At 32.4% G+C, this 16,048-nt stretch overlaps 1 protein-coding gene across 3 annotated transcripts in view; it reads left to right on the top strand.

Moving 5' to 3' along the window:
- LOC136027519 (splicing factor 3B subunit 1-like) overlaps positions 1-16,048 on the top strand; it is a 39,157-nt gene that overhangs the window by 3,160 nt on the left and 19,949 nt on the right. Inside the window, exons 2-6 of one of the 3 annotated variants that reach the window (XM_065704877.1) lie at positions 3,845-3,884; positions 4,768-4,952; positions 7,770-7,980; positions 9,843-10,120; positions 14,163-14,340. In XM_065704877.1, coding sequence (XP_065560949.1) covers positions 7,941-7,980; positions 9,843-10,120; positions 14,163-14,340 — 496 coding nt within the window. In that variant the 5' untranslated portion in view covers positions 3,845-3,884; positions 4,768-4,952; positions 7,770-7,940. Of the gene's footprint in view, positions 1-1,290; positions 3,885-4,767; positions 4,953-7,769; positions 7,981-9,842; positions 10,121-14,162; positions 14,341-16,048 lie in introns of those variants that run through there. The other 2 variants (XM_065704870.1, XM_065704860.1) reach the window with 2 other exon arrangements.

Raw genomic sequence — 16,048 nt, 5'->3', positions numbered from 1 at the left:
GTGAAATAGACATACGAGTCAAGGAATATGGGCTATTTGCAGATTAATTGTGGTGTAAAGTTGATTCCTGATGTAAATTAATGTTCAGTTTAGATTCAGGAAACTGATTATAAATGCAGAACTGTTCATAGAGTATGGCAACCAGGGCAACTGCCCTAGGCACCATGGCCAAATGGTTGCCTATTTGATCAAAGTCTTTGCTTTGATTTCAGAATATTGCCTAATAGGGAGTCATTAGGGAAAAGGTTAAATTTAATATGAATGTTTTTTTTTTTATTCTTTCATAAGAGGATCAGTTTTGACCAAATCTGTGAGGGAATTCTGCCACTACCTCTATCACCCAAACCATCACCTTGCCCTCTTCCCCTCCCCCCTCCCTCGCGGCCTGTAACCCCTAATGTCAGCCATAATCAACTCTGTGTCAAATGGGTACATAGATAAATCTGGGGGGAGGGGTGAACAGGGAGAGCATATGCCAGCACAAGATGACTGGTCTACAACCTTTCATTATGTTTCATGGCTTGAGGGCCATGAAATTAAGATCAGCACTACTGGTTTTAACTGTAAATTCTGATACTGTAACCTTTACTTTTTTCCTCCCTTCCCTTATCTGGCCAGGTATGCCTGTACAAGTACTGACAAAGGGCTAGGGAATGCCAACAGATTTCTAATAGATTTTATTTACACATGGGTATGCCCTGGCTAAACCTTTTGAAGGGGATCTGAAGAGTTTTTGGTAAAATTTTAGTGTGGCTACTTTTTGCTGTTTTGGAAAAGGGTTAGGTTATGAAAAATGAAACTTCCATTAATAAATCTAAGGCTATAAACATACCATGGGAAGGTGTTGTTAACCTTGTATGTTAACCCTCTTCTCTTTTCTATGTCTTGGAAATTTGCCTACTGGATAAGTCTTCATAATTTGTTAGATTTAGGGTTAAGGCACAAACAAGACAAATATTGTTTGCTTAACAGAAGGTATTTTCCTCTGATGAACTAGATTCTTGAAAGAGACTTGAAGAATGGATCTTGGCTATTTTGAAATTAGAACCTATTGGAATTTTGACAAAACAACATTTTAACTTAATTTTCAGCATTTTTTCTTGGTTTTAGGAAAATGCAATTTCTGTTACTTCAGTAGAATTTTAGGCCATATATATATATATATATATATATATATATATATATATATATATATATATATATATATATATATATATATATATATATATATATATATATATATATATATATATATATATATATATATATATATTATTTAGCATATTGTTTGAAACCTCATAAATTAGGATTGAGCAAAGTTGTGAAGCTGAAAACAATTTTTTAGTACTTCGTTTAAGTAAAACATCTATTTTGTAAGGTTTCACTTTATAACACAAAATTTATAAATGTCATCAAAGGTCAGTACCCTCTAAATAGAAAAGAAGTAGAGGTAAGTGCTTCAAAATAGCTTCCCATGACATGCTTTAGTCTATAGATCCAACCCTTAAAGTTTCACCTTCCTAACTCAATTCCCTTTCCAAGGTAGCAAAAAGTAACTAAACTGGAATTTTACCATTTATTATTAATATGTCAGGCATATTCTCCCTCCCTTCATGCAATTTTTTTTATACTTCAGCTTCCTAAAAATTTGGTTATGTGTGCCTATGTTAATATTAATACCTCGCTTATTAGAGTAGAAACCAGTCCATTATTAATTGTTTTTGTGTATTACCAGAGCCCAATCTGTCTTAAAGTTTTATTCATAATTGTAAAGACAAAATCTTTTATGTATTTTTATTTATTGGTATAGAAAAAGTGCAAAACTGATAACAATTTAAAATGCCTAGAAGTATATATGTTCAATAATTCATCATTTTGTTTATTTGATTAATTGAGCATATATTATTCTTTGTGCTTATAGTCTGGTATATCATTCTGATTATCTATTAAGTAGAATATTCAACACTCTAAACTGATATTCAAAATATTCCTTTTCAGCTTGGAGCTCTGGAACCAAGGATTATGAAGATTTTTATTTGTTTTAACTTTTTTCTCTTGTTCACATACCCTTCTTACTTCCCAAACTGGTTTGTATATGTAGGCCTATTATAATTATTGTGTTGGTTTAGTTGTGAAGAATACAACAAGAAGATATATATCTAAGGTCCAATATGAGCAATTAGAAAAGACTGGGATTTAATTTTTGGTGTGTGTGTGTGAGAGATAAGAAAGTTTTAAGAATGGTAAGCTTAAAGCCATGTTATGTATTCTTCAAGCCCTTTAAATACAAACTATGGGATTGTTCAAACTCCATTGGAAACTTCAGGAACAGACATTTTGATGTTCATATTCTCATATTTGATAAAAATTTATAGGTTTATCTATATTGTAGACAGATGACATAATTGGAAAAAAGATATGGAAGACAGATGAATTATTTTGGTCTCTTCTGAGACCAAAATTTGTTTTCCTTATTTGCAGATTAACCTTGATGAGAATAGCAAATGTTTTATAGGAATATGTAGGGACTGCACAAATAATATCAATCTCTGAGTGCTGCCAAAAGACTAAAATACATTATGCTTATCAATTAACCTTTGTTTTCTGTTGGAAAGAAACTTCATTTTCATGCTCAAAACATTATTGTAAACATAACCATTAACAGCTATCTAATTCCAATCACCTATTCATCTTTTTCAGACTATGAAAAAATTAGGTTATTTATTTTCTTCCTTCTTTGTTTTACTTAGGCTTACTAGTAAGTTTTGTGCAAACTTTATGTTTGCTGCTTGGAAATACACCTTGCTATAGAAGTACAAGTCCTATTTAAAGAAAAATGATTTTCAATGATCCCTCTTTGAGGAGAGGCATCCTCTCCTTTTGCAATATATATTTGAGATTTGCTTTTAAATTTTCAAAATTTCTTAATACATCACTGAGAAGGAGTAAAATCAGAATAAGAATTTTTATGGCATTAAGGGGGTCACCCCCCCCTTCATTCTATTTGAATTTAGATATTGGATTTATTGATTCAAAAGAGTAACATGTCACCATAAAGATTTTGGGAATTAGATTCTGAATGTAATAGGGCTCCATAGTAAGTGAATGTGTATAGATATTCTTTTTGGGTGGTCATAGGTTGCTTATATCCATGATAAGAATGAATCCACAAAGTTTCATCACAAGCTGAGATCTTGTGCATCATGGCCTAGTCTTAGTTCCAATCTTTATATGGAACCTCTTTTTCTTAAGTGGCTGTCATTTCTCTATGAGGCTAGTGTATTTTGTTCATTATTTGAGATCTTCCCTTGCAAAACATGGAAGACATCCCACTGTTAGATATAAAAATGATGGATTTTGTGTTGCAAATTAGTTACAGCTTATATTTTGCTGTCAAATGACTTTTATTCTCTTGACTATTAAAAAGTCCGTTTTCCATTAATTTTTGAATATATGATATTTGTACCAATAGCACTTATATTTATTTTAACAGCCTAAAATGCTGAATAAGCTTTGTTTGCATACCTCTTCTGCTTCAAGTTTGCATTTTTATTTTGGTGTTATTTTTTTTTACTAATGGAGTTGTGATGGAAAAATCATTATAGCTATAATTAAGAGATTACCAATTTCCTATGGCATACCGCATTGGTTGCAATTTCTGAATTAAGTTTAATTTGTTTTCAAACATCCATTGCAAGTTAAAAAAAATCCTTTTTGTCCATTTCCTTGAAGCAAATTGATGACTATTTACATAATGCCTTACCTTTATGTTTATGTTTCTGTTCATTCTTCTTACAAATCAAATAGGTTGCAGTTAGTTTATTGATATTAATCTCTTTCTTAGGGTTTTTGGAACAGAATGCTGCCTGTCCTATATTGAAGAGGTTAGTATAGAAAGAGAGTTTTAACTGTGATTTAAGTATGGGTTACTTGCTATTTATTTACTGTATTTTTTTATAATTAGGTATAAATCTTTTTAATTTATATAAGGGGTGGCATTAAAAGGTCTAATTACATGTAGTTTATTGGTTTATGTCAATAGTTTTTTTCTTCTCTATTCTGATTGTTATGATAATTTAAGCAGCTTGAGATGGTGAAAATTTATGAATTGCTACAATGCACATTTTCTTATTGAAACAAATTTTTTATGAATGTAGAAAATAGTGGGAATCCACCAAAAATTGCAAAGATCTTCTAGGGAAATCTTGAGCAATATGAATTTAAATTAGTTCTCTTGTTTTTTTGTAAATGCTGATTCCCAATGAGTATTGATTAGTGCTTATCCTTGGTATTAGTTGAATCAAAATTCATTTTCAGCAATGGTTTAGCCTGCTGAACTGCTGAAGTAAGTCAAAAGCCCTAGTTCAACTAAAGGCTCATCCACACTGAGATTTTAATTATATTGAGACTCAGCTAGCACTAATTTTAAGCAAACCAATTTTTCTCCACAATTTTTTGCCAATCAGAAGCTTCTTTGATAAATCTGATTGGCTCAAATTAGCACTAGCTAAATATCAGTATTATTAAAATTTCTATGTGAATGGGCCTTAACCTGAGCTTAATAGTGGCTAGCAAATCACAAAAAATTAAAAATCACAACCTTAGAGTTTGGTCATTATGTAACTGTGTAACTACACCCGTTGTTAGTAGTTTGTTTATAACAACACTGTATTTAAAGTTGTAGTTTCCTTTTCTGTAAAAGCTACTAAATTGAGTAATCTATTCTCATGTAATAAATTTTGTAACATTTTATGGTCTTGATTGCAGATATCGAATCCCAGATTCGAAGCATCCAAGAGAAGAAAAAGACATTGGCAGATGGAGAAATTGCTGAGAAGAATGGAGTTGGTCTTGGCGAGAGTGGGTTTTTTGATGTAGATATTTATGATGCTGCAGCCAAAGGGAAATATTCAAACTATGTCACTTCAATTGCACCAAATGATGAACCTGATGTAAGTATTTTTGTGTATATTTTCAAACCATTGTTAACTTTTACTTATAGCAGGTCAGAATACTTCAGGTAATACAAATTTAAAAAAAGCACAATAACACAGAGTGAAAAGGGGTTGTTTAATTTCCTCTCAAGACTTCCCAAGACCCCTCTCCCCTCCCTTTCACTCTTTTTTCCCATGAAGTTCTATAGAAAAGACATTGGTAATATTCTATCTCGAAAATTAAACCTCTTAGGGATTATTTAATGTTGAACTAATTATATCTTCAAGAATCTGAAACCACAATTGAGTAGTACTTTTGTAACACATGTATAACAAAACATCCAATTATTTTTTGTTCTTTAGTTTTGGTGTTTTTTATTTTATAAAGTAATGCTATGAGGAATAAGTCAGGAGCTATTGTATTTGCTTTATACCAAACCATATCAAAGATTTTCTGATAGTTAAGTTCTTGTCTTGTATCAGCCTCTCTTGGTAACCAGTCAGTGACTTTTTTATATATTGTTAAAACAGCAAGACTGGCATTGTCATATATATTTGTAACTAGCTGTTGGGGTGGTGCTTCGCGCCACCGCCACCAAAATCTTCACGTGCCAAGCTTGCTAAAGCTCAACAATTTATAATAAACCTCAAATTTTTAAGTATCTGTTTTAAGGTTTTCGAATTACTTTAGTCTATTGTCAAAATATTTCGAAATATTTATGCAATTCCCAGTTTTTACATTTTAGTTTGTTTTCTCTTTCTTCTTTATTTTTCAGACGTCATATGCAAACCCTCAACACAAAAATGCATACAACTTATTTTTATATATATAGAAGATATAATCTGGCATAACAGACATAACACACAAACAACTTATTTTTATATATATTTGTAATGGTCCTATTATTGATGGGAAATACATATGATAAGTGATAATAAGCATGAAATTTGACAGAATTTTGTGAGTAATCTAGGGCTATATCCACTAGTTGGAGGGACGAGTAAGGGGACTTAAAAGAAATGGCAACATTAGCAATTATTGTATTTGGAAAGATGATATATTTGGAATAGAAGAGTAACTAATCTTTAAATATTCCATTATTGGATGAAATACAAATTTATATTAGGGACCAAAGCATCTTACCAAAAACTATTGCACTGGTGTTAAGTAACCTTAACAAATAGTACAAATCCATAGCCCAAGTTTCCTCAACAGAAAGTTTGTAGATACTAAAATTTATCAAATTTTAAGGAATATAATTGTGTATAATTTGTTCAAAATTGTTCTGAATTAAACTCTAATTTGCTATAGACTCAAGGTAGAGAAGAAGAAAGGCATATGTTGAGAATTCATTGATAATAAATTCATAGGTAAGAAAATAGGCTAAAAAAAATATAAAACGATACTGCTCTACCAAACTGTATAAACTAAATTATTTTGCTCTGTGTTATGATTGGCCATATGATCCAAATTCAGAAAGTTGTCTGTGCTTAAACAGGCAGATGAGGTATAAGAAGGCTTTATCCTTGAGGACGATTCAACTAATTTGATTGCTATATGGCTTGCTATAGTCTAAGTATATACTTTTCTTTCTTTACTTATTTATTCCCTTTCAAAGTCCCCCTATCCCTTCCCTCCACTTTTCTTCAACCTTAAGTTTCAACTCGATCTCCCAGTTGTTCTACAAAACAAGGTACACTTAGCAAGCCACGAATAAAATTAGTCATTTTTTAATTAGACCCTCTGACTGTGCCTACTGTAAAGATAAATACTCGTTTCCCTTCAGGCATTAAAAGAAAAATGTTGAATACTTTCTTGTGAGCAACCAACTAGTTTGATGGTATATGTTAGAAGTAGTTGATTTATAATCTGAACATGTTTATATCAAAAGTAGCTATTGTTATTATTTGTCATGTTTTAGTTTATCATATAATAATATGCTTCATGTATTACTACCATGACAGGGATCATAAATGGGATGGATTTATAGCCTTTTGTCTCATAAAATATGTGGTTAAAAGGAGGAAAGTGTCTCAAAATGGGCTCAAAATATATCTTTTTTGTTTTTGTTGGGCATATCCCCTCCCCTAACTCCTTGCTCTTCATTTGTCCAAAGAATAAATAAGACACTTCCAGGCCAGAATTGTAAATCTAATTACTAAACCAATCAATTTGAATATTTCATTGAACTGTTTTACTAAAGAATTTTCCAGGCGTCTGGTGGCTTCTTTTTTTAGTATACAACTCTTTATTTTATTGCATAGTTTTGTTCACAGTTAGGTGCACACGAACGAATATTTGGCTTGAGAAGGAATATCAAAATATTTTCTACAATAGAACCTATAATATGTTCTCGTATTGTAATATCTGTAATATCCGAAATGTTATTAATATCATGCTTTAGGTGAGTATTACTACAATTATGACTAATGGCTTAATATATCTACTTTTGACAAACGAAAAAATATAAATAAAATTAGTTTTTTGTTCTGTTAAAAAATCAACTGATTCATCAATGAAAATTAGTATATATGAAATAAAGTGTTATTGCCTGTGTTGTTAGTCTTTCTTAGTAACTTACTTATGGATGATTTTGTTATTTTAAGCATGGCTAGTAGCTTAATATTTTTTTTTATAAAGAAAAACTTTAATTAAATCAGGCCATTTCAAATAGAATATGTAAAGGAAGACTAGGAAATTTCATTTTCAATCACACACTTCAGCCAAAATTCGCATAATGACGTTATTTGGTCGTTCTCGCTTTACAAAATTTACCACCTTTTGTCAGAACTTTGAAGTTATTTTTTTGTTGAATTATCCCTATTTGATTATAGGAGGATGACTACGATTCAATTACAAGCAACGCTCGTCGAGGCTTCTCGGGAGCTGCAGCGCTCCTTAATGATGTAGCAAAGGCTGATAGTGACTACGATCCTTTTGCCCAGCACAAACGACCCACAATTGCTGATAGGGAAGACGAGTACAGGGCACAAAGGCGGCGCATAATGGTCATTTCACCAGAACGTGCTGATGTCTTTGCAGATGGTAAGCAGATACTGTTTTGATTTGATTATTTATTATATAATCCCCAGCAAATGAGTATGTCAGACAACAAGCTGGAAAAAGAAGTAAAAAGTAGTATATACTCTTTCATGAGGAACAATGAAAAAGAAAAAAATCTCATCTCCATCCTCCAATCACGAAATTCTTAAGTCCCCTTACCCCCTCCCCCAACCTTAAGATTTCAACTCGATCCCCCAGTCGTTATACAAAATAAGGCACATATCGAACCATGAATAAAATTCGGCAGTTTTGTAATGCAACTCACTAGCTGTATGCTCTATAATGACGAATACTGGCTTTGCTTCAGGCATACAAAAAAGAATGCTCTCTTGTGATCATCCAAAAAGCTACTGAGTCGGATTATAAAAGTACTCTCTAGATGTACTTGGGTTAGGTGCCCATTGCAACACCATATCATTGTTTTAAAGTTAATGCTTTGCTAAGTGTTGTGAAACTGTACCAATTGCTTAAAGTAAAATTTCTGTTGTACAATTCGAGTCACAAGAAATTTAATCTTTTTTAGTTAAAATCGTGAATATTTATTGTTTTTTTTTCTGTAATAGCTTAATTTAAAATAAAGCTTACAATCACTGGCTTTCAAAATGGTAAATTCAACCAACTGTTTAGTTATATTCAAATTTGATTGATAACCTAGTAAACGTATTTAAGGTATAAGGTCACAAATGGCTACAAGAAGTGGCGTCAATTCGGAGAAGGAGTAGGAGAGGGAATTTGCTCCTTGTTTTTTTTTTTTGTCACTTGTGACATTTTGAAAGACAAAATGAAAAAAAAAACGACAAGTTTGTCCTCTCTAAGCCTTTTTTAATTAACGCCGCTAGTTTAGATTTTGTAACATTAATATTTAACTTTTGGTTAAATCATAAGATGAATAACCTTATTATTTTATCCTTGAGACCAAGATCAGATTTTCTGTCCAGAAAAAAGCTAATTCTAGGAATTAACATTTGATGTTACACTGGTGGTCGGTAAATGATTGACATATTGTGTTGAAACAAAAAAAGGGTAAAACAGGAGGTATAGATATCAATTAAGCAGACTTTACCAATCGATTCACTAATGCTCATACAAGTATATGGTTTTTGTAGATCGTGAAAGTGACGGAACCTTTCTGTAAAGCATCTACCATTGGGGGGACTCGAAACCCTTCTCCTACCCTAGGACTGATCCACCTAGTGAGGTGCAATTGTGTCTCCAGTCAGACATGCTATCCTACCCTAACTCCAATCCCGCCGATATAGACTTCGTGTTGATGTAACTTCACAACATGTAATTATTTTAAACAAATTTAGTTGGTATTTAGAATTATTTCTACTATTAATGGTCTTTTAATGAGATTTGTATTTTGATTAATTCTATTTTTTATCCAATTATGTACTGTTATGGGATAATACTTTTTATGCGGAATTACTTCTGTATTCTGTAATCAGACAAATAAGCAGAATTTTGTTTTGGCCGTTAAGAAAAATGACAAGTTATTTGGCCATATAGAAAGTTATTGTGAAACCTGGAACGATTTAAGATAAGATCTTATTTTATATTAGATTTTTTGAATCATTATAAAAAAGGTGGGCCTTTTCCAAACCTCAATTCGAGAACATTCAAATATGCACCTTATTCAATATCATATCAGCTTTGGTGAAATGAGTACTATACGAACTTTTCGCAAGAATTCCTTTAGTATCAGTCTCTGAAAGATGATATTACTTGACAGAATCCACTCAAAAACGAAGTTTGAACTCCCATTGCGCTTTCCGTGTGGACTTGATTTTGTGTTTATAGCTTTAGTATAGAGGCAAATAATTTATTTGAAATTGTTCTTTTAGGTGGTAAAACCCCCGATTTGAATAGCCGGACTTTCGCCACTATTATGAAGGAACAGCGTCTTCGAGGAGATGAAGTGGCTGTTCGTCGTGAAATGGCTGAACGGGCTAAAGAAGGTACCCTAAAAGCTGTAGCTGCAAATGGCGAGGCGACAGTGACTCCAGTGCCAAGAAAAAGAGGACGTTGGGATCAAGCTGTCCCAGGACCTGAAGATGCTACCCCACTCCTGGAGGTGACTACACCAACTCCTGCTAAGAAGAAGCCAGCTTGGGACGCGGAAGTAAGTCTTGATAACGTCGTTGTAACTTGCCGTACACACTGGCTTATGATTTTTTTTTTTTTTTTTTTTTTTTTTTTTTTTTTTTTTTTTTTTAAGAAGAAGAAACTTGATACTCGGCTGCCCAAAGAGTATTGGTAACTTATAAAAGTGGAAACCGGCGCTTGTGTTGACAAGAAAAAAGATTGCCAACGCCATCGTGCATCTGGCGTTATTGGTTATTGTTTCAGTATAGCAAAAAAAGAAAGATTAATACAATTAGTGTAGCAATATGTGTCTGATCTCAGTATCTAAAAAAAGAAATACGAAGTTTCACAAATTTGCCAAGAATATGCTAGATGACGTTGGTGACTTCTGACAATAGCGCTGATTTTTCACTCTCTTAAGTTGCGTATACTCTCCATTGTTGCTAATAATGTTTTATCTCGTTGTTAGACAAATGTTCCAAAAATGCAAATTTAATAATTTTATTGATTTTGATACACTCGCAATTGTGAACATAGTTATTTTTGTGTGAATTATAAGAAGAAGAATCTTATTGTTCATAAAGAAAGTAGAGGAAATGAATTAAGTAAATAACCTATGTTGAACGTTTGAAGTAGGAAATGTATTTATTTAAAATAAACTAACTTCTATACCATGTACCAAAGCTTGAGAGATTTTTACTGGAATACTGCTGTCTATCGTGTTTATTTATGATTCGTCTAGTTTTGCTTAATTTTTTTTTTTTTTTTTTTTTTTTTTTGTGCATTAAGGCTGAGTGTCAGTTCAGTCACCCTTATAAAGAACAAGATTAAGCTAAGTTATTCATATAAAGAATCCACACAACGATCAGAAATGTAGGAGTTTTTTCAATTGAAAGTAAGGAGCACTGTTAAAATTTAAGATGAAAGACATTATTTGGTATATGAATAATGAAATTATTCATATACATTCCCCACATAAGAAAATTTATCATCAGATCTGTAGTCGTATTTTCAAATACTAGCTACCCAAGTTACAATTTTTTTTTCATACTGTCCTTGCCTAAAGGCTATAGATGGCATTGCATATATCACAAATATTCGGGAAAAGAGGGCTCATTTGATGGGCAAAGGGCTAATGTGAAAACCAATTTTTTTTTATCTTTATGCATTTTGATTTTTAGACAAGGGCTGTTTTATGGGTGCCAGAAGGTGTTTAAGCTTGATTTGAATGTCGAGTGTTTTGCAGTTTCTCCGCATCACGTGTTACAAATGCAAGTAAAATATGTGTGTGCTCGGTCTTATCCTTGTTATTAGTGTCATCAAGGCCGTATGTAAAAGTACACATTCGCTGAAGCTTTATTAAATCAAATTAATCAAAGAATTAATTCTTTGTCTAAGAATTAAGGAGGTGTTACCCACCTCCTTAATCGCTCCGTCTTTACGCTAAAGTTTGACTTTTTATCAAAATTCATTTAGAAAAAACTGCTCAAACACAGTGAATTTGAATGAAAAGTATTTAAAGAATTTTAAGTTTTTAGCGTAAAGGGCAGTACCCGTCATATGTAGAACAATTTCTGTTCGTTTTAAGTTTTGATCTTACTTTCGGTTGGAAAAAAAAAACTTGTTGGCTGCTTTTTTTATTATAAAGAATAAGGATGATTGACTTCGTTTCTTTTTTCACATTGGAAAATAAATTGGTGATTCTTTTCGGCTTTGTTTAAATAATACTTAGAAAAATAATTTAATTTTGTTGTGTTTTCATGGCAAGTTGTCTGCACTCAAGTGGTTGGTTAAAAAGAATTTCGTCCTCTGTATATTTTAAATATTAATAGTTGACGTTAGTTTTTCGACAATGATTGTAGGAGCGTTCAAATAATTACTAGGTTAATTAGTAGCCAGTCATTAGCCCAATGACTATTGTGGGAACTTTTATAAAAGTGTGTCAGCGCTGCTGATAGATCTGTCCTTGCTTTATTGCATTTAACATAATATGCTGGAAAAGATTCATCGAGCGGATTGTAGACATTCCACGCTATATGCTAAATTTGACAATTAATGCTTTATTATTTGTGCTATCAAAAATTATAGGCAATTTGTGCTGATCTAAGTGCATCATGGACTGAAATATTCGCCCCTTTTTTATATTATAGAGATTTTAAGGGCTACACTTGCTATTATCTGCCACTTTAGGCTTGATAGGAATAATAAATGATTGATAATAATAATTAAGCAAATGTCCTATCCTTGTACGGTATAATCGATAAATACATTAAAGTGATTATTGCTATGTATGAGAATAAAATTGCTGCGATTAAATTAGGAAATGAGGTTACTAGTTTGTTTCGTATCGAATCAAGAGTTAGAAGTGTTGCGTTCTATCCCAATTTTTTCGAAAATTTCAATGGACTTAAGGAACATGGTTAACGCTATGGGAGAGCATGGAATCAGATGGGAATGTAAATCTCCTAGACTTAGATTATGTTGATGATTTGGTGCGTCCTAAATAAAAATGTGACCAAAATGGATTATTTTTTGGATGTTTTGAGAGCTCAGGGCGAAAAAATAGGCTTGTAAATTCCCTCCTATCCCAATTAACGCCATCCATCTGGAAAAATGTTGCATATTATAAATTCGGGTATATACAAATACAATCTAACTCCTTCAAGGAAGCTCCAAAGCACTGATTTAAAGTTGTTCTGTAATTATACTGTTCTGAGGCAGGGAGTGATTTTATCACTAATTATTTTCAAAATGTATATTTCTGGAATTAAGATGAAGTTGGATCATTTCATTCCATTAGGATTACGAAGGTGTTTTGTTTGGCTCCTGTCGATGATCCTCTCGCACGGTCTTCTAGCTTTGGTTTTAAAAGCTTCTCATTTAGTTGTTTCTTTCTTCTTCTTTTCTTAATTCTAAATTATTGCCCGTTGTTGGAATTATAATAGATGTGCCGTGCGTAGGGTGTATTTTAATTTCTGTGACCGGTCTGTCTTCTATCTTTCTGGTTTTTACCCATTTTTTGAAAGAATGGTGTTAATCAAAATCTGATGTCCTTCGCGATTGAGGTTTGAGCCCTGGTTAGCGATTATTGGGTATGGAAGGAGGGTTTGTGGTGTGACTCTGTAAGCTTAGCCAGAGTCGAATTAACTCCAGATGTGTACCAGGATAAATATGAGGAATAAAATCATGCATAAATAGAAAGCGTATGTGGAAGCACAAGGTGGCTGGCCCCCGACCCCGTATTGTACTCTGGCTGAAGGGCTAAGAAATGAAGATCAACACTGCCGGTAAGGACTGTAAAGTCCAGTGCCGTATTGTTTACCCTTTTACCCCTTATATTTTCAAAAATATATTTAATTTTTGGAATTATCGGCCCTGCCAATAATTTGTTTCAAATATTGTAAGTTTTTTCTATATATTTTTTTTCCAGCAAAGTAATAGTAGATTAGTTCGTTCATTTGATGTCCCAGTTTTGGCATTCAAAGCTATTTGGTCCTTGTTTTCATTCTCTCACTCGCTCTCTATTTCTCGACGAGTTCTGTAATTTTTGTATGATATGGTAGTTTTTATATGACAAATGATTATTATATAACTAAGCTCATCAAGAGCCAGTTCTACGAATACCAATTTTTAGATTATTTCTAATTGATAGCTTTTTGTCCTAATCTATTACAAAGATAATCTTCCAAATCTGGATTATTATCCAATAATAACTGAAAAAAATCTAGCACCTAAGCGAGCACCAAAAAATACTGGAATTCTTTTTGCGCCAAATAATTAATGCATTCAGCAATGTATATATTTGCTAAAACTTTTTTCCGTTTTTATTGAATGAACTTGATCAGCTCGACTTTTGGGCAAATCAATTATTTGAATACTAATACTTGTTTCTCAGTTAAAAAGTACGGGTGGCGCGCATATCTTGTTCACCTTACAGGCTTTACGGGAACGTATAATTATTCAAGTCATCTGATGTTGATTGACTAATTTATGTTCTTACCGATTATCCCTGATTAATTATTTAATTAATATGCCTAATTGCTTAATTCTTTAATTGTGTAATTACTTGTTTTTTATAGACACCAATGGTTCAGCGTTGGGAGGAAACACCTGGTCGTGCAAAAGGAAGTGAGACCCCGGGAGCCACACCGTCTCAAACTCGAATGTGGGATGCGACCCCTGGTCACATGACTCCTGGACCCGAGGAAAGTGCAAGAAAAAGAAATAGATGGGACGAAACTCCGAAAACAGAAAGGGGTAAGGGCCAGGTTAAAACAAATATTCCTTTTTCAGGTGGCTGAAATCTTTTTTTCCAAAATAAACCTTTACAAGTGTGTTGTCCAGCAAAGAAATGAATGATTAGCAGTAAATTCTGATTTCTTTTTTCGCCCTTTTCATCCCCCATTAGAGAATCTCTAGGGATTTAGAAAATACTTAATATTATTTCATTAAGCAAACATTATATGAAAAGTAAAAGTAAATTAAGAAGAAAAGGCCAAACATATACACTAAAAATGGACAATCTTCATACCGAAGTTAATTCAATGCGTTTTAAAGATGCTCAAGTTAAAGTTGTTTTTGTTTTTTTTTACAACCTAGCATCACATGCTTAGTCAAGAATCTGCTGATATGATAATTAATCGACAAACCACTGAAATTTTTTTTTCTAATGTATCCCTGATGATGGGTTGATTAATGATGTAAGAGATTCATTTATTCTTATTTGGTGTGTCTTTTAATATCTGCCAGTCATGTTAAAGAAAATTTAACTTAAACCCACAAAAAAGAATGATCAGACATAAAACCTTCTTCCACCAATGCTGCTAATGCCTCTCTCTTTCATTTCATTTGTAGGTAAAGAGCATACGAAAATGATTATTCTGTAGGTAACTGAATCAATGTCTTCTAGCTTTACTCAGCAGTCATAACCATAAAAACCTAAATTCGATTTTTTTTTTTTTTTTGTATCTCTTTTGTTTTGTTTAAAATTAGGTTAGAGATAAAATAGTTTATTTTGCGAAAATGGTAGAATAGGTAAATGTTTGGACAAGATCTCTTTTTAACTTGACGATGTTCTGTAGACTAACCTTGCTCAACGACTACTTAATCAGCTGTAGAAACAAAAATATTCAGCTTGCTTTCATAAAATGTTATGTTCTTTATAATTAGTGGACCTTTAATTAGTATGCAAGTTTTAGTGGATAAAACCTTGTTTTAAATTATGTTTAATTCTGTTGAATAAAATTGCATCACCAGTAGCACTGGTGATGCATTGATGCATAACAGAAAGGGGATACATAGCTGGAATTTTTCATCCCAGCTAAACCCATGTTAAAGCGCCAGTTTCTTTTCTTATCAGTTTTTCTCACTGTTTTATCCTGAAAATGTAAACAATTTTCATTCTCTTTGAACTACTACTTAATCAGCTGTACAAACAAAAATATTCAGCTTGCTTTCATAAAATGTTATGTTCTCCATTAATAAGCTTGGACCTTTAATTAGTATGCAAGTTTTAGTGGATAAAACCTTGTTTTAAATTATGTTTAATTCTGTTGAATAAAATTGCATCACCAGTAGCACTGCTGATGCATTGATGCATAACAGAAAGGGGATACATAGCTGGAATTTTTCATCCCAGCTAAACCCATGTTAAAGCGCCAGTTTCTTTTCTTATCAGTTTTTCTCACTGTTTTATCCTGAAAATGTAAACAATTTTCATTCTCTTTCAACTACTACTTAATCAGCTGTACAAACAAAAATATTCAGCTTGCTTTCATAAAATGTTATGTTCTCCATTAATAAGCTTGGACCTTTAATTAGTATGCAAGTTTTAGTGGATAAAACCTTGTTTTAAATTATGTTTAATTCTGTTGAATAAAATTGCATCACCAGTAGCACTGGTGATGCATTGATGCATAACAGAAAGGGGATACATAGCTGGAATTTTTCATCCCAGCTAAACCCA

The sequence above is a fragment of the Artemia franciscana genome, chromosome 1, assembly GCF_032884065.1.
Source record: "Artemia franciscana chromosome 1, ASM3288406v1, whole genome shotgun sequence".
Classification (NCBI taxonomy): Eukaryota; Metazoa; Arthropoda; class Branchiopoda; order Anostraca; family Artemiidae; genus Artemia; species Artemia franciscana.
This window is presented reverse-complemented; position numbering and strand designations above follow the sequence as displayed.